The sequence below is a fragment of the Pelodiscus sinensis genome, chromosome 1 (genome assembly GCF_049634645.1).
Source record: "Pelodiscus sinensis isolate JC-2024 chromosome 1, ASM4963464v1, whole genome shotgun sequence".
Classification (NCBI taxonomy): domain Eukaryota; kingdom Metazoa; phylum Chordata; order Testudines; family Trionychidae; genus Pelodiscus; species Pelodiscus sinensis.
This window is the reverse complement of record NC_134711.1, coordinates 322,232,008-322,253,445: the sequence shown is the minus strand read 5'-3', so window position 1 is coordinate 322,253,445 and position 21,438 is coordinate 322,232,008. Positions and strand designations below refer to the sequence as shown.

The following is a 21,438-nucleotide window of genomic DNA, read 5'->3' as shown; positions in this document are numbered from 1 at the left end:
TTTTCCTTTCAGCCAGCCCAGTACCAGAGCCCAGCCCTGCACTGCTCCTATGAGACCAATGGCAGCCCATTCCTGATCCTCCAGCCAGCGAAAAAAGAGCTGATCCGGCTGCAGCCATACGTAGCCCTGTACCACAACTTTGTCAGCGACCTGGAGGCGGAGAAGATTAAGGATCTTGCAGCTCCCTGGGTGAGTTCATCAAGCCTAATGCACATGAGTCCTCATGCAGCCTAGAGAAACACCTACTGGCTTCAAGAGCCGCCTTTCCAGAGCTAGGGGTGTGAGCTGAATGCAGACAGATGGGAGTGCCTGACCAGCTAGTGCTGGGCCCACCCCAAACTCACATCCCAAGAAGCCCACAAGATAGCTCAGTGCCCCATTAGGCCTTCGTGACTCCAGCTTACCCCTGCACCCAGCGCTGGGGTTTTAGCTTTAAGTGGTAGGGGGGTTCTTCCTTCCGTGCTGCAGCCGGCCCGAGGGTCTGAGCCATGCTGCAGGTGAGAGTTGGGTGATGCATTTTTCAGGGCTGGATGTTTTTCTAGAAGATCTACTCTCGTTCAGGCCAGGATTGTGGAAGGGAAGTCCTCTGGCCCGTGCTGTGCAGGATTTGTTGTGGGAGATGAGAGAGACGTTGGAGGTGAGGTCAGATCTGTTATTGGCCTGGCCCAGAAGCCATCTTAGAATCGCAAAGGACCATCTGGAGGGCATGTCCATGGCCTGGTGGTCTGCACTGATGGCTGGCTCACCGTTTGGAGCAGGGATGACAATTCACTAGGGACCGTACAGCAGTCATGTGAGATTGTCGGGCAGCGGGTTCTTTAGAAGGGGCTGGGAGCTTGTGTCTCCCAGCCAGAGCAATGTGACAGAAGCAAGAAGCTGGTAGGTAGAGAGGTAACAAAACGAGAGGGATGGAACCCTGAATTTAAACCAGAGCTGAGCGGGCTGCAGTGGCCTTCCTGTGTCTCGATGGGCTGCAAGATTGTGGTAACCAAGATGGTTTCCTGGGAAAGGGAAGTTTTGCTAACTGCACTTGTGTGCCTAGAAGTTGTGGGACGTGCTGACTGAACCGTGGCAGTGCTTTGGTTGGCTGCAGAGGGGCGCACGGCTCTCACAGTCAGTGTTGTGTGTGATCAGCATGCACCCCACTTCACGTGCGTGTCGCCATGGGCGTCCAGTATAATAGACGGGGGAAGGCTTTGCCTTCCCAAACCACCAGACTGGCCCTGCCCACACTCCACCCCCAGAACGCCTACTGTAGGTGTACCCGGGGTGGAGTCCTGCTGTCCCCAGCGCCTGCCCTCCCCATTAGGGTTGCCAGATGGTTTCAGAAAAAAAACCAAAAAAAAAGGACCCCGAGAGTTGTTAAGAAAAAAAACACAAAACAAAACCATGTGGTGAGGCTTTTTGGCCCTAACAGGCTGCTGGCGGCCGCCCGCCATCTTGCCTCCCTGCGCCAGGCCATACAGCTCCCCGGTAAGCACTATGGTTGCCAGGCTGCCTCTGTATTGAGCCGGACAGCCCAGGATTTTCTCCTCCTGGCCGGGAAAAAATCAGAAAGTGCTAGACATTTTCTGAGTTTTTTTACTGGACAGGTGGCAAAAATACCAGACTGTCTGGTTCAATACTGGACACCTGGCAACCCTACTGCCCGTGCTCCTGGCCAGCGAGGCTGGGGTACACTCACACACCCACCCTCCTGCCCTCCCCTCTCCTCCCTGTGGGGGGAGGATCAGGGAGGCTCCCATGGAGGGCGGGGATTCTGTGGCCTCCCCCAGCCCTACCTTCCCCTACCACCCATGCATGTCACTTTAGCAGTGCCGATAGGAAAACAAAATGTCTTGCAGGCCACACATAAAGCCCCGATGGGCGGCATGCAGCCCACGGGCCGCAGGTTGCCCACTGCTGGTTTAAGCGGTTTATTGTGAGGTAAACCCCAGGCCTCCAGCTGCTGCTCTGGGCTCCTGCGGGAAGACCTGTTGCTGTGGTAACGAGCAAAGCGCCCTGCATGGAGATTAGCCGCTGTGCGAGAGCTGCCCGAGCTCAGCCTGGTGTTGGGCCCAGCTCTTCTCCCCCTCCCCCTGGCTCGCATGTGCTGCTTGTCTCTCCGCAGGGGAGGTTTTTGGAGCTCGCTGGGCCTGGCCTGTGAGAACTGTTCGCATTGCAGCTCAGCCAGCAGCCGTCCTGCCATCCCCTCCCCTGGGCAAGGCTGGGGGGCTCCATTCTCCTGGAAGGGAAGGGGCCTCAGGCAGAAGGTGTGAGGCTGGGGCAGCCAGCTCTCAGCGCCACCCAGAGAACGCTGCACCACGCCCCCCGCCTCCGTCAGCCCTCAGAGTCACCGGGAGCGTGCTGTGTGGTGCTCCAGCGGTGATTTAAAGGGCCCTTGGCTCTGGTCGCTGCTGCTGTTGCTGTGGTAGTGGCAGCAGTGGCCAAAGCCCCAAGCTCTTTAAATTGCTGGGCCCTGGGCGACTGCCCCCTTTGCCCTCCCCCGTCCTCCTCCCAGTGTCAGTGAGGAGAGAAATTACTCAGGGCAGTGGCACAGCATTGCAGCAGCGGGCGGCTCGGGGCCCTGCTCTTGCTGGCTGGGTAATAGCGCCCCAGCTTGGAGCCTGAATTTGTGGGCCTCATCTCAGTGCAGGGCCTGATTACATAATTTCTTGCCATAATCCCCCTGGGGGTGTCCATGCCTGCCTCCCCAAGAGTGGTGGGGGGGGCAGTGGCTGCAGCTCCCACATTTGTTACATCCTTCTATTACCTCTCGTGCCCTCCCCTCCTGTCGCTCAGCTGCAGAGATCAGTGGTTGCCTCCGAAGACAAGCAGCAGAAAGCTGAGTACCGGATAAGTAAGAGGTAATTACTCGCCCCTGTTGTTTGCGTTTTCCCAGCTAGAATTCCACGCTTCCCTGAACTGCCTTGCAGGGCTGCTTACAGGGAATGGCCTCTGCCCCGACTTAGTGTTAATCACATCACAGCAGCACCCAGAGGCCCTGGCTGCAGCAGAGTCCCCCTGCGCTAGGTGCTGTATAAACACGCGGCCTGTGTCTGCAGTAGCAATGAAGCAGCAGCAGCATGGGCTAGTCTGTGCTGCTTTGGCTTCGCTGCTGTTGGCAGCCACGCTGACACTGCACGTGCTGCTGTGGCAGATCGCAGTGGAGACACACCCAGGGAGACAGCACCCTGGTCCCACACAGCTCATAGACAGACAGGAGGATTTCCCTCCCTGCTGGACAGATGAGGAACTGGGCTTGTGCCCAAATACACCCAAGAGGCCCCTGCTTCGCACCTCACTTGCCCAGACATGCATCTGATGAAGTGGATGGGTCTTTGCCCACGAAAGCTCATGATCCAATAAGTCTATAAGGTGCCACAGGACTCCTCACTGTTTATGCAGATTCAGACTAACATGGCTACCCCTCTGATACTTGCCCGGTGTAACTTGATCCTGGAGTCACACTTGATTGATCTGGGTGGGGGTGGGAATTAGGTTTATACTGTCTGGGGCAGAGCTAGATGTTCAAGGACTCCCTGCTATGACCGTACTGGGTTAACCATGAAAGGCACCAAAGCCTCTGCAGTCACCTCTCCCGAGGATCTGGGAATGTCTGTGTCTCAGGGTACGTCTGCACCGGAGCTGAAGGGGCAGTTCCCAGCTTGAAGAAACCAACCTGATTGGCTAGTGTAATGCTGAAAGGCAGAACCGAACCCGGGACCGCTGGAGCTTAGTGCATGCAGCTCTACTGCTTGAGCTAAGAGCCAGCTAGCGCTCAGCTCAGGCTGAGAGGAAACTCTTTCTGTCTCACTGTAAGTGGTCTCAGCGCCACTACATGGGACCCAGCAGGGGTGTGGGTTACCCTAACACACTTACAATGGAGTGCAGCTGCGCCGACAGTGGGAGCGGCTCGCTGCCTTGAGTAGGATCCTGTCTGAGATCCTGGGTCCATACTCGGGGCACCTAGCCCTTCCCACTGAGGCAGCGCCATGTCTGTTTTTAGCACACCAGCTCAGAGCTAACACAGGTCCGTCCACTCCAGCTGGAAATTACACCTCCAGCTCCAATGTCGAGGTAGCCCCGACGACACAAAGGCAGGGGATCAAACAGCTGGGAGTGAGATAGACTAATTTCAGACGGGAGAGACATTGGATCACTCTCGCCATAGGCTGAGTTTAAATTGGTTTCTTAGGAGGTCGGGGCCCCAGATCCGAGTCCTGGTTTCTGAAGTTCCCTGCAGTGACCTGCTTTTCAGTCTGCCATGGGAGGAGAATGTGTGGCTGGAAACTCAGACGCTTTCTTGCTCCCTCCGCTGTGATGGAAAAGACAGGTTTCCTGACTCCCTGCAGAGAGGAGCGTTAAATCCAGACTCCAGGCTGGGCGTAGTGTGGCTTTGCAGTGATCCCAGTAAATATTTCCGGACTCAGCCCTGTAGCATCATCCCCAGATGGAACAATGTTGGAATTCCATTCCCAGGCCCGGAGCCAGCAGGGGAGGGCGAACGTTTAACCCCCACAGCTCCAGGAGGCTGCTGAAGATGGCAGAAGGGGCAATGGCAGCGATGTGAGAAGGTGTTTGTCACGACAGCACCCAGAAAAGGGAGGGAAAGGATATACCCTGGCAGGAAGGAAATTATAACTGGATAAATTACCTTAAAAGACAATGACCTAGATCCTCTGACTGGAGAAACTCACGTCCAGTACACATAGCATCTGCTAGAGACACAGTCGAGATGCACAGCGCTTCCCCTCTGAGCCTCTGCAAGCCCTTTCTAAGCATTCGTTAATTCTAGCTGCCACCTCTGCAACGAGGCGCCTGTTAGTATAACCACCGCTATCGTGCAGATGGGTAAACTGAGGCAGGGAGCCGTGTCCAAAGCAACACAGTAAGTCGGGGCAGAGGGAGGAGTGAACCCACCCATTGTAATGCAAAAGTCCCCAATTGAACCATCAGACCAGCCCAGTCACCATTGAGGTACCATGCAGAAAGGCGAGACTGGATTGGTCCCTGGGATTAATGTTCTGCGTGGGAAGCTGGTTTCTCTACAAACCTCGTAATGACATTGAAAATCACCCCGGCTGCGTCCGTCTGGGTGGGACTCAGTTACTTGTTAGCCAGCAGATGATTTATTTCTCATGGCGGGCTCCGTGGCTCGCCCGCCCTGTGTAATGTGACTCCCCCACGTGAGCAGCAGTTCCTGGCCATTGGCAAGACACAGCTGTTGAGATGAAAGAGATTATTTTCTTTCCTGCCACCTCACTATTGTCGGGCCACCACCTGCCTGCACATTCCCTGGAAATCAAAAGCGGCAGCAACCTCAGTCCGGATCCTCTTCTGCCAGCTGGTGCCATTCTGGATGTTCAACATCCCTGGCACCAAGCCTCTAGGACCAGCAGGAGTGTTGATGGGGAGCAGAGTGCCTTAGACACCTTTGCAATATTCTCTTGGACTGACAGGATTGCTATAGCTGAGGGGTACCTGATCCCCTCCCCTCTTGAGTCAGCTGATCTGGGCCAGCTGTGGACATGCCCTGGTTTTTATTGCAGTGTAGACCTACTCTAACCTATCTCCATATATTTAACCTCCCTGATCCTCAGTTCTCCTTCTGTAAAATGGAGATACAATACCTCTTCTTGTTCCCCCATTCTGTCTGGCTTCTCTGTTTCTCTTGTAAGCTCTTTAGGGCAGGGACTGTGGCCCAGCTCCTCAGAGATACTCGGGCATCTAACATCCATTGAAATCAAAGGGAATTAAATGTCTAAATGGCTTTGAAACCTGTCTGACTATGTGTGCATGTACAGCTCCTAGCACAATGAGGCATTGGCCTCTAGGCACAAATAGCATATATTAATAATTAACAATTAATACAATTAATAAGTGCCATCCATGGAATTTACATTGCAACACTCCTCCCCTCCCCCACTCCCACCTTGTAGCATTTGGATCCTGGGTGCTGGTTCTAGTTTGTTTCTAGCTAATGTGGAGAACAGAATCTGGCAGATGTTTAGATTCTGGAACCCTCGGAAAGGGTCGGTGGCAGCTGAGCCAATGTCAGCAAACAGATCTGGTAGAAGAATGAGGTTTCCATGTGCTGATCCAAAACATGCTGCCTCCAGGACTATTACAAAGGCAAACCCTTTGGCAAAAATACTCTGGGCACAGCAAGAAACTTCCAGTGCTGGGCCAAGTGGAACCAGTTCCAGGAAAGTAAATATCCCTTCTCTGGACACATTTTACCTGCCAGTCTTCTGACAACAGCTGAGCCCTCTGCGACGCACTCGCCTTTGTCTGGAGCAGCCTCTGCTTGGAGTGAGGCATTCAGCCACTAGCTGTGTTAGAGGCACAAGGAAGGCTGGTTTTGTTTCAGAAACAGGAGACCTGGGGGTTTTTTCCCTCCTGGCTCTGCCACAGACTCACTGTGAAAGCTTGGACAAGTCACCCTGCACTAGCTTTTAAAAAGGGTTTAGGTGCCCAAAGATGCAGATAGGTGCCTAAAGACCTTGCAAAATCTAATGCTCATTTGATTTAATTTAGCAACTCCCGTTGGGCTGTCGATCATGGTCTTATTGCACATGCAAATTACAGGTTTGCCATAAGTGGATCTTCCCTTCTAAAAAATCCAGCCCCTTTTTTCTCCCTGCCTCAGTTTCCTCATCTGTCCAATAAAGATAATAACCCCAATCCTACTACAACTTACAAACATGTATAGGAAACCCCCGCCTTACAACGGTCCAAGTTGCGACCCCCCACACTTATGGCCATTTTTTTAAGTGCGGAAGGGGCTGAAACCCCCCGATTTACATCCATGGCCCGCATTTACAACGGCACATGGCACCTATCGTAAATGCGGGTTCGAGTTATGACGCCCCTGACTTGTGATGCTATCCCCGGAACCGATTGCGTCGCAAGTCGGGGGCAGCCTGTAGTCTGATTCTTCCCTGGGGATCTTGTCCCTCATGGAAGTGGGTTGACTCTGGCTCATTGGGCAATGAGAACAGATTCCACCGGTTCTTAGTGAATGCCCTGAGCTTGTCTGCTGTGCATTCTAGTGCCTGGCTGAAGGACACTGTAGACCCAGTGATCGTGTCCCTAGATCAGAGGATCGCAGCCATGACTGGCTTGAACATTCAGCCGCCGTATGCGGAGTACCTACAGGTGGTGAACTATGGGATAGGCGGACACTACGAGCCTCATTTTGACCATGCCACTGTAAGTAACAAAGTGGGTAAGACTGGAACGCAATTGCAGTCTCAGTGCAGGGTAATTGTCACACAGGGCTTGAGCCGATGATCTATGAGAGGCCTCTGTTGACACTGGATGGGGTTCACCACACCATGCAGCAGCTTTCTGTGTTTCAGTACCATTCCAGGGATGTTGCACTCATCTTTCTGTTTGTTTCATGGGATTCTTTCGCACAATCCTTCCCACCTGCCTTAAAAACCACTGCCCTTCTGGAACACCATGGTCTCTTCTCTCTGCGACAGAGAAGATGGCCAAACAACCCAATACCCAGCTCATCTGTGGTCAGTGTTGCTTGGGAGCTGGAATTGATCACAGGGTTCTGTAACACATTCTAATAGCTTTTGTTCCTGTAAGTAAACCCACCAGACACTGCACAGATGGGCGTTTTGTAACATACTTAACAGCAGGGTGATATATTTTCACTGAAACTCTATTTGGCTGGGAGAAAAAGGCTTGTCAACCAAAATGAAAAATTTTACTGCCAATTTTTGTTTTGGTTGAAGTTTTCCAGGCTTCTTGTTGAAACAAAGGAAATAGCTTTTTTTCCCCCAGTAAAACAAATCTTTGCTTTGTATTAAAAAAAAACCCCACTACAGGTTGAACCTGTCTAATCTGGCACCCTTGGGACCTGACCAATTCTGAACGAGAGAATTTTCCAGATGAGGGGAGGTCAATATTGTCTAGGAGCATTACCAAAACTTCCACTGCTTACTGGGCTCTTAGAAGACAGTTAGGGGTAAATTAGAGCTAAATAACAGAACACTGAGAGCTAGGACTGGTGGCTGTAAACAAACTTTATGGGACTGTGGAAAACTTGGCCAGACCCATGAAAAGTGGACATCCAGCTAACTAAAATCATTCCGGATGATGGATGTTTCTGAACCAGAGAGTTCTGGACTAGAGAGGTTCAACCTGCATTTTTAAATGGAAATTTCTAACTGAAAAATCTCCTAGTTTTGGATTGGAGCCTTTTAATGAAAACACAAAACATCTTCATGGGACATTTTGAAATAATGAAAAAAAATCTTATTTCCAGTGAAAAATAATTTTAAAGCCAGATCTGTGCATACCATACAATAGGCTGTGTGCTGAGCTCACTTGCACCTGTTCTACACCTGGGTGACTGCTGATTTTAATAGAGCGATGCCAGATTAACACGAGTGTAATTTAGATCAGAATCTGCCCAGTATCTATTGTTTTCATTGTAGTAAAGACTTGCAGGCCTTCATGTAAGGGCTGGTAAATGTAGTACATGTGCTTCAAATAGCAGCCATATTTAGGAACCTGCTACAAGATTATTTGCTTAACAGTCTGGTGGCAGGTGCAAATGAGCGGCATAGGTGACCTTGACCATTGTTCTTTCCCGTTGTTTATTTCTCATTTCTGCCTTGACGTTGCCGGCAACTGTGCATTGTGGATCTTATTACCATAGATTATGCTTTTGGCCTAAACAGTGTCCTTTGAGCACAAGGCCCCATCTCATAGCGCTGGTAACGTTAATGTCTGTTCTGAATAGTGCAGCAGCACTGGGACTGTGAATGAACATCTGTTTTCTTTTGATGCAGTCGAGAAAGAGCCCTCTTTACAGAATGAAGTCAGGTAACAGACTGGCCACGGTCATGATCTATGTGAGTATTTCCTGCCAGCTGGGGTCTGGGCAGGCTTTTGTTTCTCACTGAGTGTGAAGGATGGTTAAAAGATGTCTAGGCACAACATTCCCAGGGCTCATCAGTCACACTAAGCTAACCTGCAAATATGTCAGGCAATGTGGACTAGTGGTTAGAGCAGAGAGCCTCCTGGTTTCAGTTCCCAGCTGCAGGGGTCAGGCTAGGAGCAAATGTGCCCTATCCATGCTCTGTTCACAATCCCAGACCACCTAGCTCTTTCTGATTAAACAGATCCACAGTGAAAAAGTTAATAATGCTTCAGGTAGTCGTTAGGGTTCAGGGTTAACACCTCATTGAGGTGGATTAAGGCAGTCCACACCTCACTGAGGTCTGGATTAGAGTCTCTATATCAGATTTCTTCCCCTTCACTAAGGCTAAACATATTGGATGTGTCTAGACTGGCCAGTTTTTCCGGAAAAGCAGCTGCTTTTCCGGAAAAACTTGCCAGCTGTCTACACTGGCCGCTTGAATTTCTGCAAAAGCACTGACTTCCTACTGTAAGAAATCAGTGCTTTTTGTGGAAATACTATGCTGCTCCCGTTCGGGCAAAAGTCCCTTTTGCGCAAAACTTTTGCACAAAAGGGCCAGTGTAGACAGCTGAGATTTGTTTTTTGCGCAAAAGTGCGTCTAGGTTGGCCATGGACGCTTTTCCGCAAAAAGTGCTTTTGCGGAAAAGCGTCCGTGCCAATCTAGACGCTCTTTTCCGAAAATGCTTTTAACGGAAAACTTTTCCGTTAAAAGCATTTCCGGAAAATCATGCCCGTCTAGATGTAGCCATTGTTTGAATGAATGCTCAGATTTTACAGAACTTTGGCACAGGGTTGGTACAATGAGCCAGTTAGTAGCTAACACCAGCTTAACTCTGTGGGTGTTGATTATGTGCACTGTGGTACAAGTTACATTCCAGGCAGCATTAAAACATATAGAGGATGTCTGGGAGAGAAACCAACAAATTGGCTTCGAGCAGCATTGCAGAGCAGGCAGTGTGATCTCGAGCAACTCAGAAAGTCGCTCTGTGCCTTAATTTCTCCTCATGGAAAAACCACCTCTCAGGCAAAGTGCCCCCTTGTGAAAGAGGCTTTGTAACATGCAGTGTTACAGTGAGCACTTCCCTTGCTTTCCAGCTGAGCTCCGTGGAAGCTGGAGGATCCACCGCCTTTATCTATGCAAACTTCAGTGTGCCTGTGGTCAAGGTGAGTGGGTGGGCGGAGGTTCCAGCCCGATCTCCAGAAAGATGGTCTCCCCAGCACTGCTGGGAAGGGACAGCCTTGCTCTGAAATACCTGCACCATTAACATCAGTCTGCCAGGTCCTCCTCTGTTCCATAAGTCACGTATCCCAAATGGCATCCTCTCCTGGAGCTGTGCTGGAAGCACCCTATCTAGGGACGTTCACTGCTGGACCATAGAGCAGGCTAGTTAGTGCCCAGCTGAGCAGGATGCTGCTCTGTCTGGACAGCAGGAACCACAGTCACGTCTCGGGGCTGGTCTGTGTCAATCAGCCTGTTCCCAGGGGGCCGGTGCCAGCACCCTGCGTGTCCCAGCTAGAGCATTGTGCACAACACTGGGTGTTGCTTTGGCTGGCGCAAGCGTGTGGCATTCTGCAAAGTTTGGTTTGAGTTCCTCTGAGCCCCTCCCGCCCCCAGCACACAGGGAAACTCTCTCCCAACATGCTCCATTCCCTGCAGGGGCCGGGCCAGTCCAGACTTCCCCAGAGTTCGGGAGTGGCTGGGCCTGGGGGATTGGTTGAGCCCATTGTATAGCTAGGGGTCAGCTGCCAGATTCCTCTCCAGAGCAGCTCTTTCCCGAAGCTTGTGGGGAGGGTTAGCTTGTAGCCTGGAGGGGTTTGATTGGACGTGGGCTGAGAAGCCGCAAACCCAGGGAGTTTCTCACCATTTGGGGTCTGATTGGGCCTGATCTTCATTTCCACTGATCCCCTTTGCCCTACTCTGACAATGCAGATTGGTGTCAGTGAGCCACTGGCCCAAACAGAACCTCCTGCATTGCACCAATGACATCACTGGTCTGCAAGCTGCGGGGGAGAGGGTGGAGACCGGACCCGCTGGGGGTGGACTCATTACAAGCTGAATGCAATTCTGAAGCGCTGTAATTCGAGCAATGCAGGAGGTTCTCCTGGGCTCATCGACACCAGGGGCACTTGCACTGTCGGAATGGCCAAGCCCTGGCAGTGGCCGCTGCCGGCAGACAGGATACTGGGCTAGAGGGACCTTTGGTCTGACCCAGTACGGCCGTTCTTCTATGTCATGTCTCCTGACTAGGGGCAGCAGGTATCATAGGCAGGGGAAGGGCCTTCCCAAACCGCCAGCCTGGCCCCGCCCACACTCCACCCCAGAACGCCTGCTGTAGGCCTAGTGGGGACGGAGTGTTGCTGCCCCCGAGTGCTCGCTCTCCCCCTCCCCATGCTCCAGGACTGAGTACACTGGGGCTGTGTGCAATCTGCCCTCCTCATGCTCCAGGGCAGAGGAAGCTTGGGCCACATGCCAAACAGGGGAGAGGGGTCTTGACTCCCATGGGGGTGGGGCCTAGGTAGAAGGGGCGGGGCTGGGGGCTTGCCTCCCCCAGCCTTTCCTTCACCCACCGCCCGTGCTCCTGACAGTGCTTTAGCCACATGTCAGCTATTGCTTGTTGTGTTATGGAGGTCCCCTTCCCTGAGAGTGCTACGCAGCAGCAGCCGCACCGGCAGAGTGTGCAGCCTTCACAAAGCAATTGTCTCAGTCCCCTCCACTTGAATGGGAGGCCCATGGGCAGGCTGGGAGCAGGCTGGATAGCAAGTGTGTGATACAACAAACCGCTTCTCCGCCCACCTAGCATGTCCCTGGGAGCTCATTTCGCAGCCACCAAGCGCTCCTCTGGGTGCGTGGCAGGTGGGGGGCAGACGTCCCGCTGCAGGGCAGAACGGGGGAAGGTCAGCACTAAAAGCATGAGCCACTCCAGCGTGCGCGGTGCCTCCCAAGGAGCGGCTGCTCTGGACACCTCCCCGCTGAGGCTGAGCAGCAAGGGGGCCCCTGGGCTTTGCAGGCTGCCGCAGGAGCCCTCCATCCACGGGCGTCTTGTCTCGTTTCCAGAATGCAGCTCTGTTCTGGTGGAACCTTCACAGGAACGGAGCCGGGGACGAGGACACCCTCCACGCCGGCTGCCCAGTCCTGGGGGGAGACAAGTGGGGTAAGAGCATGGCAACGCACAGCCCCAGCCTCCCTGATCCGGTTCTTTGAAACCCTGGCAGAGGGTATCAAGCTAGTCACCCTGTCTGCCTAGCAGGGGCAGGCTGGTTCAGCCAGGAAGTGCAAGTGAGAGGATGCAGCAAGGCAAACTAGCCACAGGACAGCAGATGCGAGACACCTTCCAGTCACAAAGGACCCTCTGCAACAGGCGCCCCGGGCGCCTTGCAAAAAGCGATGTGCAAGGCGCAGGATACCTAGACGTCACTTCACACTCAGTCCCGCCATCTCCAAGATTGCCAGAGCCAGCTGCTTGGAGAAGAGATAAGAAAGGCCCAGGTGGATGATTGCAGAATAACCCCGCACCTGGGGGAGTTCTCCCTTAGGCCTCTGTGTGGCTGACTGAGGAGGGCCTGTATCCCTTCCTAGCATCCATTACTCTCTCCATGGGGAAACTGAGGCAGGGAGCACGTCAAGCCGGAATGTTCTAAAGCATTCGGCCCTGGTGTAGATGCCTAAATAAAAGGCCTTGACTGTCTAGCCCTGAGCCATCTGGGAAGCTTGTGCTGAGTCAGTGTCTGAGCCGGCACTCGCTTGGCTCTTCGTCCTGATGGCGCCCTGTAGGTGGAGGGTGCAATCCCACAGCAGCAAGAAGACAGGCGGAACGGCTTTGCTTCTCCCCCACCTCCACTGTCTGCGACACTCTCCTGCCTCACCCGTTCGGCCCTCTCTCAGTGCCCTTTGCCCTCCTCTCTTTCAGTGGCAAACAAATGGATCCACGAGCACGGGCAGGAGTTCCGAAGGCCGTGTAGCCCCGACCCCCGAGATTAGGCGCCGGAGCCGAACTTGAGCACCCCCCCCACCCCGTGCACAGGCATGGGAGGAGGTGGGGGATGGAAACCCACCGCCATCCGATCCTGAAGCGGGGGAGGGACCGGGAGAAGCCAGCTGGTGGGCTGCAAGGGAATGTGGCCTGCTGCCAAGGCACGGCTCAGCAAGGCTTCCTCTGTTGTGTCTTGAGTCTGAGGATGGTGGAAGGGCTGGGAGGGGGGAGTGGAAGAGAAGTCACTATGGGAGGAGAGTGGGGGAAGTTATAAGGCGAGAAAGAGGCAGCTGGAGGCGCTGGGACTGGCTCAGCTGGGGGACATGAGCAGCAGAGAGGCCCTGCTGCAGTTCCTGGGAAGTTAATTGCACAAGCCCTGGCTGTTAGCATGCAGAGAAAGAGCCAAGGGAGGAGGCTGATTTCCATGAGCCAAGGTGGAGGAGGAACTAGGGCACAAGGGCCCGAGTCTGATCTCAGGTACCTTGTGCTAAGTCTGGAGTTATTTGGTCCGTCGGGAAAATAAAGCAAAGGGAGAGAGAGTCACTGGGGCAGTCCCCTTAGCACTAGTGTCTCTCGACTGAACAAGATGCTGGAGAGATCAGTGTTGCACTGGGTGAGGGTAAGGCAGTGATACTCAATTGGATCTGCTGCTCAGCTGATCTGAGAGTTGTATGACCAGAGGTGGGGCATGTGTGCAGAAGGCTGACAAAATTTAAAAAAACAACTTCAGCTGCCAATAAATAGACTCTGACTGGCACATGCATGTTAGGGGTTTCCTGTGGTTGTGGCAATCTGTATTGGGAGAGGTGACATGGACAATCTCTGCAAGAGTGGTTTGTAGGAGGTCAGGGCAAGGCAAATGCACTGCTGAAGAGGCTCATCTGTCAGGCGATTGCAGGTTTTTTTCATGTACCAGGTCCACAGAGGTACATTGATCCGGACATCGTTAAAAGAGAGCTGGCTAGATACCCGCTCTTCTGAAACTGGGCAGACTGCTGAGTCCAGAACATGCACCGTCCCACTTTTCTGCATTTTGCCTTCAAGACAGCTGAGCTCCTGAGCTGTACAATTTCTAAGTGAAAGCCACTTTCGTCAGCTGAATCAAGAATGCTCTTTGCTTCGGAAGGGCTGGGTCCATCAGCAGAGACAGCAAATGGATGCTGAATGTGCAAATGCAGAATCTTTTGGAAGTTTACAATTTTCAAATCGCATTTTATGTTTTTTAACCAGATGATTCAGGAATTCTTGCATCATTTTCCTGGGGGTTTCATTCAGCAACACCACTCTGTGGAAAAGTGTAACATCTCTCCTGTGACGTCTGTCTGAAAGATTTTAAGATTCCTCTGAAAGACTTCCCCTTTTCCAAACAAATTCCCTGACACTGCTTGCACAGTCTTGTTGCACGGTCTTGTTGCAGCTACGCGTTGAAGGAATTCAAATGGCTAATAATATTGCACAGAAAAGCTACTTGTGACATTCATTGGAAATCATTCATAAATTCCAGGAACTCACACAAGCCTTGTTGGTCTTGTGGTTTGAAAAAATTCTATTATTTCTATTTAATGCACACAAAATCTCTAACACACGTCTCCTATTTAACCAGTGAAAGTTGCTGGCCTGCAACAGATCACTGTATTCAGCTGAAACATCTTTTGGAAGAGCTTTAAAAAGACAATATTGCAAGCTAGAAGTTGAGCATAGGTAGTGCACTAATCTCATTACTATACCTATTTTTTTCAAGCCCCCCAGACAACTTAGTGCACAAGATAGTCTAGTGAATGATGCAGTGGGTGTAACAAAGGTTGTACTGCTGCCAAATAATGAAGCAAAGCCCTTCTTTTTCTCTGTCATGGACAGTGCACTATCTGTAACAAGAAAGTTTGCTTTCTGCGGATCTAAACCTTCCCCCCCCCCCAAAAAAAAGCCTTTTACCTTTGCAAAAACAATCTCTCTCGTGGCATAGGTTTCTAACAGCATTAAGCACAAAAATTCTTTCTTGAATATTTCACCATTATAAAATCTACCAGCGATAACTGGACAGTGTCACTTAAATCACTTGATTCATCCATTGCAAAAGAGGCATATTTAGCATTTTTAACTCAGCAGTGCTGGCAAACAGTCCTCATAAATTACGCATAATCTTCACACTGCTATGGCATCAGAAAGGGGAACTTGCTTCCCCCAGTTCACAGTCTCATCTTTGTTTTTATCTCTGGCAAAAAACTATTCCGGCATTTCCAAGGTGTGCTCCTTTACAAGCTCAGCATCCAGAAAAGACCTTTTTCTTTTGAGCTAGTACCAACGTTATCTACAGAGAAGCAGCTGCATAGTCACTGATGTTGTGAGAATGACATTTGACGTGTGATAGGAAGACTTCAGATTTTGTTTTGTCACGTCTTGCAACACTTTCAGAATTGGCTGTGTTGAAGTTACTGTGCTTTGACTCACACTGACGACCTTGCAGACGGATTCAGTGGTTTGGCACATTAAACGCAAAGGTTCTGCATTTAAATGAGGCTTCATAATAAAAAGAAATCTGCTGTCCCGTTGGGATTGAGAACTCAGTTTTTGCTGTCGACTCTGTGACATTTACTCCCACTCGCATTCATTTTTTGCTCCATTTCCATCACTAATGAAAACATGGACAGCACTGCCTAGCTCAGTCGTAGCCGCGATGCTATGGCGAGAACATAATTCCAAGGAGGTTACTTACTAAAGAAGTCATCGGCAAATGATAGGCAGCGCATCACTGTTTAATTACAAACATTTTTAAGGTGAGTTGGCGGGCTGCACAGGAAACCATGGTGGGTCAGATTTGGCCCACGGCCGCCTATTGAGTATCACTGGGGGAAGGGCTTGATGGCCTAGATGGGTCTACTTCTAATGCTGAGATCCATGCCCCATGCCTGGATAGTACCCAAGAGAAGTAGGAAAACAGATTCTCTGATCCAGGGCAGGACACCAGGTCGTCCCCCCAGACAGTCGGGGACAGATGGGCGTTCCTTCGCTCCAGGAGGAGTCTCACCAAAGCACAAGCCAGATTCTGCTGGTGGGTTTCAGCAGTGAAACAGATCAGAACCCAGCCCTGTGTGTCTAGCCCAACTGACCTCGCCACAACGGGTCAGTTTACAGGCAGCCACATTGACCTAAGCCAGAGCTCTCCTAGCTTCTGTGGCAGTGGCTGCAGTGGGACGTCAGGGAACGTGAGACAAGGCTAAAGCACCACCGACACATACAAACCGGGAAGGTTGCAAAGGGCAATGGTGAAATTTGGAAAACCCTGGGGTAGAATCCCAACCCTAGAGGTCCCGGCTGAGATCCAGGCCTCACTGCTTGGTGCTGTATGTAAACATAGTAAGAGCTGCCCCTGCCCCAACCAGCTTACAGTCTAATGGCATCTCTGCATTGGGGCTAGAATATTGTTATTGCTATACGTCTCTGCCGACACCTAATGGCATCGCAGTCCAAGACCAGGCCCAAAAGGACAGTGTGGTTCTTGCACACAGGAACTGGTCAGTTGCAGTGGCAAAAAGAAACACATAGACTTGAATGCCAGAAGGGACCAGTGTGACTATCTAGCCTGACCTCCTGCGCCTAGCAGGCCACAGAACCTCCCCCACCCACTCCTGAAACAGACCCCGACGCTCTGGCCGACGTCCTCAAATCAGGGCTGAAAGACTTCACGTTCCAGAGACTCCACCATTTACTTGAGTTTAAACCTGCAATTGACCCCTCCCCCATGTTGCAGAGGAAGGCAAAAAACTTAAAAGAGCCATGTAATGGGATAGGGGTTCACTGGTCCCACCCTCTAAAAAGGGCACCGGCCATCCTGTTACCATGTATCACTTCCAACAAGCTCCCCTACCTCCAGCAACACACATACCCCCGACTGGGATCCTGGGGTTGAGCTCTTCACAGCAAGGACTGTCTCCTACTGTAGAGTCAGAACCCTGGAGGACTGGAAGGGACCATAATAGGCCATTTACTCCAATCCCTGCACTCAGCGGTGAACTACATAAAAATAATTGGACCCTTCCTGAGCGGGGTTTGTCTGACTTCTAAAAAACTTCCCTTGGCTGAGGTCTTCAACTCCCCTCAGCAGTTTGTCCCAGTGCTTAACCACCCTCACGGGTAGGATGTTTTTCCTAATGTCCAACCTAAACCTCCCTTGCTGCAATTTAAGCCCATTGCTCCTTGTCCTGTCCTCGGAGGTTCAGAATTTTCTCCCTCCTCCTTGCAACAGCTTTTTATGTACTTGAAAACTGTTATGGCTTCTTCTCAGTCATCTGATTGCCAGACTAAACAAAGCCAATGTTTCTGTCTTCTGTCATAGGCCACATTTTCTCTAAACCTTTAGTCATAGTTGTTGTTCTCTGGACTTTCTCCAGTTTGTCCACATCTTTGGACGACTGTGGTGCTGAACATTAGAAACACTATTCCAGCTGAGGCCATATCAGTGCAGTGTAGATGTGTAGACAGAGCACCAGCCTGCAGCAGCTGGCCAGCAAGACCCTGCCTTAGGAGACTGATCGCAGAGGGGGCTTTATCTCCTCTAGGTTTAACAGCGACACATGGGTGTTACATTTCCAAATAAAAACTAAGCAGCCTCAGGACCAGTCTATAGCTCTGCCTGGTCAAACAGCCTCACTAAAGGAGACTGAACTCCCACTGCACAACCAGCAAAGAAGGACTATTGGCATCTCACACAGCTTAGGACTTTGCAATCTGAGGGGACTCTAAAAAATTAAAAACGGACTCCGTTTCCAATTGTATCAGAATTGGTTGATAGATAAACGTGGTACGGGGGAGAGAAGATGCTCTCTAATTTTTGTTCAAATATGACAAAAAGATACACATCTGGCTGCCCAAATGCCCTTACCCATCACGAATTGTTCATTATTGACTGGCTGGAGGCCAGGGCTGAGGAAAAACCCAATAATTGCACTTGTAAAATTAGTATTTCTATGAGTAAGTCTGCGGTCAGTCTCCTCAGGCAGTATTTTGTTGGACAGATGCTACAGGTTGGATCTCCCTGGTCTGGCACCTTTGGGACCTGACTGGTCCTGACTGCAGAAATTTTCTGAACCATGGATGGCCAATTTCGACCCCTCTGCTGCCAGCCTCTAGGCTATCCCCCTCCGGGTTCTTCCCAGGGGCTACCAGCCTCCTGGCCAGACCACTGGGCTCTACTGCTGGCCCTGGCTGGGCTCCCTAGCTCCAGTTGTGGGACCACCTCCACTGCTGTTCCGCTGGCCTGGGCTCCAGCTTTGATCCCACCCCTCCCAGCTGCTGGAAGGGCTCCGCTCCCATCCGCCAGGGCTCTCTGGTCCAGGGGCTGTCTGGTACAGCAACATCCGTTGTTGTGCCAGACCACAGATGTTGTCAGACCAGAGTGTCCTGGACCAGAGAGGTCCAACCTCTACTGGTAAAATTCTGACCATGCCTCCATAAATTATTTAAATAACTACATAAATAAATAAAAATAAATGATCAGTCAATCTGATTGCCGATAAAATGGGGGGAAATGTGAGGTCGGAGACGGCACAGTCACAAAGGTTTCCTGCAAAGCTCATGCTTGCATGGGACTTGTCCTGGGTGTGACATCATGTTAGCATCCACCTTGGCCGGTATCAGCTGGAAGGCTGCTGTCTTGTTTACGGTCCAGCATGCTCAGTTGCTCACTGCCTTCGCTCCTGTTTTCCTTCGTTTTCTGAAGTGTTAGTGTGTTCTTCTTTTGGCCTGTATGTACGTACAACTGTGTATTTTACCTCACATGCCTCTTTCTGCTTGATCCATGTACCAAATGATTGATTTTGTAGGTGATAGGGTTGCCAGATACTTTCACACAAAATCCTGAACATAGTGGGGGGAAAATTGGTTGAGGAAAAAAAAAAGGTTGCTGCGAAAACTGGACACCTGGGAATCCTAGTAGGTGAACATCTTTGAGTCGAATGGAGCTTGAGGAGGATAAATTTGTGTTGGCTTCCCTCCATCCGTTTCGGGAACCTTCTCTATATTTTATAGTAGAGCAAAATCAAAATCCCAACAATTCATTGTTTCGCAGCTAAAATTAAATTGGAATCAACATTTGTAAATCTATTTTATATATAGCCTGGATAAACTGTGTATTTCCCTAACTTTTTTCATTTATTCATATAAAAAGAATAACTGTCCTTGTTTACGGTGTGAAAAATCATAGAGCCCCTCTTGTTTTCCTGTGAGAACATAAAGCTTTTGTTTTTGTATATGCAATGTCCTTTCTGTGAACACGAAATTTTTTTTTTACAGTGTGGGGCCTCTTACACTTGACCTAGCTTGGGGGTCTCAGGATGTCAAATCTGTCTCTGGTTTTACTGTATCCCCCCTCCCTCTCCTCCTGAGCCTGCTGTCTGTTTGGCAGAAAAAAGAGCAAATTATTACTACTAACAGTGCTGTGACAGGGCCCGCAATGGTGCTGATTTTCTGTGTCTGCTGACAGATCCTCACAGGGGTGGGGAACCTACGGCCCAGGGGCCAGATCCAGCCCCCAGCTTGCCTGGATCTGGCACCCCCGCCCCAAGGCTTAGGGTTCCTCCCCAGCAATGGGGAGCTGGCACTGGCGCTCAAGCCTTCCCCCCCTCACAACTTCGCACTCCCCTCCCAGTTCCCATCACTCCGCATCCCTCTCCTGCCTGGACCCCCCCCACTTCGCTCCTGCACCCCACTCCTGTCCCAGAGCCTAGGGGAGGGCCCACAAAATCTACTAGCCCAGGCCCCTCTTGTTTCTGGTGTGAAAGGGGAACGTGGGGAGCGTCTTTCTGCTTTTCAGGCGGGGGCCACGTCAGTGAGGTGGGTTTTTTGGTTTTTGCTTCTCACTTTTGTGCGCCCCCTCAACTGATTTTTCTGTGGGTCAGTGGCCCCCGACCCAAAAAAGTTTCCCCCGCCCCTGCTTTATAGCAGCCTGACAGCTGCCTGCCACCTTTGGGCTGGCTCCTAGTTCCAAGACTGCACTGCGCTTCCTTGTTGCAATGAACTGTCTGAAATGTAAATCTGGCAAAATGCACAGCCTGGAAGGAGAGGAAGGTGCTAATGTCTCCCCAGCTGGCTCTAGCCCAGCTCCCCGCCAGCAATCCAAGGATCTATTGCACCAGCAGAACCAGCAGGTCCCAGGGAAGGGGCCTGCCTTAAAGGGGAAGCCTCGCTAACAATACGGCTTGTAGGAAACTAGCTTTTTCCAGACGTTTGGTATTTTGCTGGGGTGTGTGTTTGGAAGCCTCTGAAACACCCATTAGTCGTTTTACAAATTTCATTATCGATGCTGATGTAGCAAATGTTACTGCCTTTTTCTTTTCTTTTCAAACCAGCTGGTGTTGAGAAGTGAAACATTTTGATTTTTCTCAGTAAAGTTTCAGATTATGAAAGTCACAAAAACTTTCCTGGAAGCCAAAACATTTTTTGCAGAGAAAGATTTCACCACCCTCCCCACCCGCCAGGCCTCCAACCCTTCGTCTGAAAAAACGTCAAGCGAGTCTAATCTGCGACTCCCGGGGAACTTTGGAATGAGATGTCAAACCCTTCTGATTGGTGCAGCTTGGGTTTATTTCCTGTATTAGGCGGCTGCTTTCTTACCAGCTTCCCAGGTCAATTCCTTTGCCTCACAAATGTGCTTCTCCCTCGCTTGTCCAACATAGCTTAATTGATTGTGAGGCCTGAAAGCACCATTCTGCCCATCTCCTCTGGCCTCCTGCATAATCCAGGCAAAAATCTCCCCCAGCAATTCAGCCCTTAGTTTGTGGTTGTGAATGCATCAATGACTTTTCCATTCACAGGGTTCTTTTATTCCTTCCTTTCCTCTTTGCCTGGGACCACCTGTCTCTGCTACTATAACATCACAGGTCGCCATCACAGCAGCGTTTTAAACCCAGTGCCCAATGGGATACTGACTGTAATACTGAGTCCCTATTTTCCTTTTGCCTGTTGAACAGATATTTGCTCAGTGCTGAAATTCTGCCTCCTGCTATAGAGTGGTGCAGAAAAGGGCAACTAAAATGATTAGGGGTTAGGAACAGTTGCCATATGAGGAGAGATTAATAAAACTGGAACTTTTCAGCTTAGAGAAGACTAAGTGGGAGAATATGATAAAGGTCTATAAAATCATAAGTGGTGTGGAGAAAGTAAGGCTATGTCTACACTGGACTCTAAAATCCAAATAAGATACGCAATTTGCCTTATGCAAATTACGTACTTTATTTCGATATAGGCTATTTCAAAATTTGGCACGTCTACACAGTGCCATATTTTAAAATGAAATGCTAATTAGAGACATCCCGTATGCCTCGTGGAACGAGGTTTACAGTGATGCCGAAATAGCGCATCCGTTATTTTGAAACTTCTTTCAAAATATCAGACACATTCTGTGGACGCGGGGTATCCCAAAATAGCACTGCAGTCTAGACGTACCCTATGTGACAAAAACTAGGGGTCACCAAATGAAATTAACAGGAAGCAGGTTTAAAACAAACAAAAGGAAATATTTCTTTATACTCTGCACTGTCAAACATGTGG

The 21,438-nt window shown here is 50.7% G+C and overlaps 1 protein-coding gene across 2 annotated transcripts in view; it reads left to right on the top strand.

The window, feature by feature from the left end:
* The window catches only part of P4HA3 (prolyl 4-hydroxylase subunit alpha 3), a 37,494-nt gene extending 18,355 nt beyond the window's left edge, over window positions 1-19,139 (top strand). For both annotated transcript variants that reach the window (XM_075919589.1, XM_006127518.4), the window contains exons 7-13: window positions 13-189; window positions 2,782-2,846; window positions 7,035-7,194; window positions 8,793-8,855; window positions 10,019-10,087; window positions 11,979-12,075; window positions 12,832-19,139. In XM_075919589.1, the coding sequence (XP_075775704.1) occupies window positions 13-189; window positions 2,782-2,846; window positions 7,035-7,194; window positions 8,793-8,855; window positions 10,019-10,087; window positions 11,979-12,075; window positions 12,832-12,902 (702 nt within the window). In that variant the 3' untranslated portion in view covers window positions 12,903-19,139. The remainder of the gene's footprint in view (window positions 1-12; window positions 190-2,781; window positions 2,847-7,034; window positions 7,195-8,792; window positions 8,856-10,018; window positions 10,088-11,978; window positions 12,076-12,831) is intronic.
* The last annotated feature ends 2,299 nt before the right edge of the window (window positions 19,140-21,438 follow it).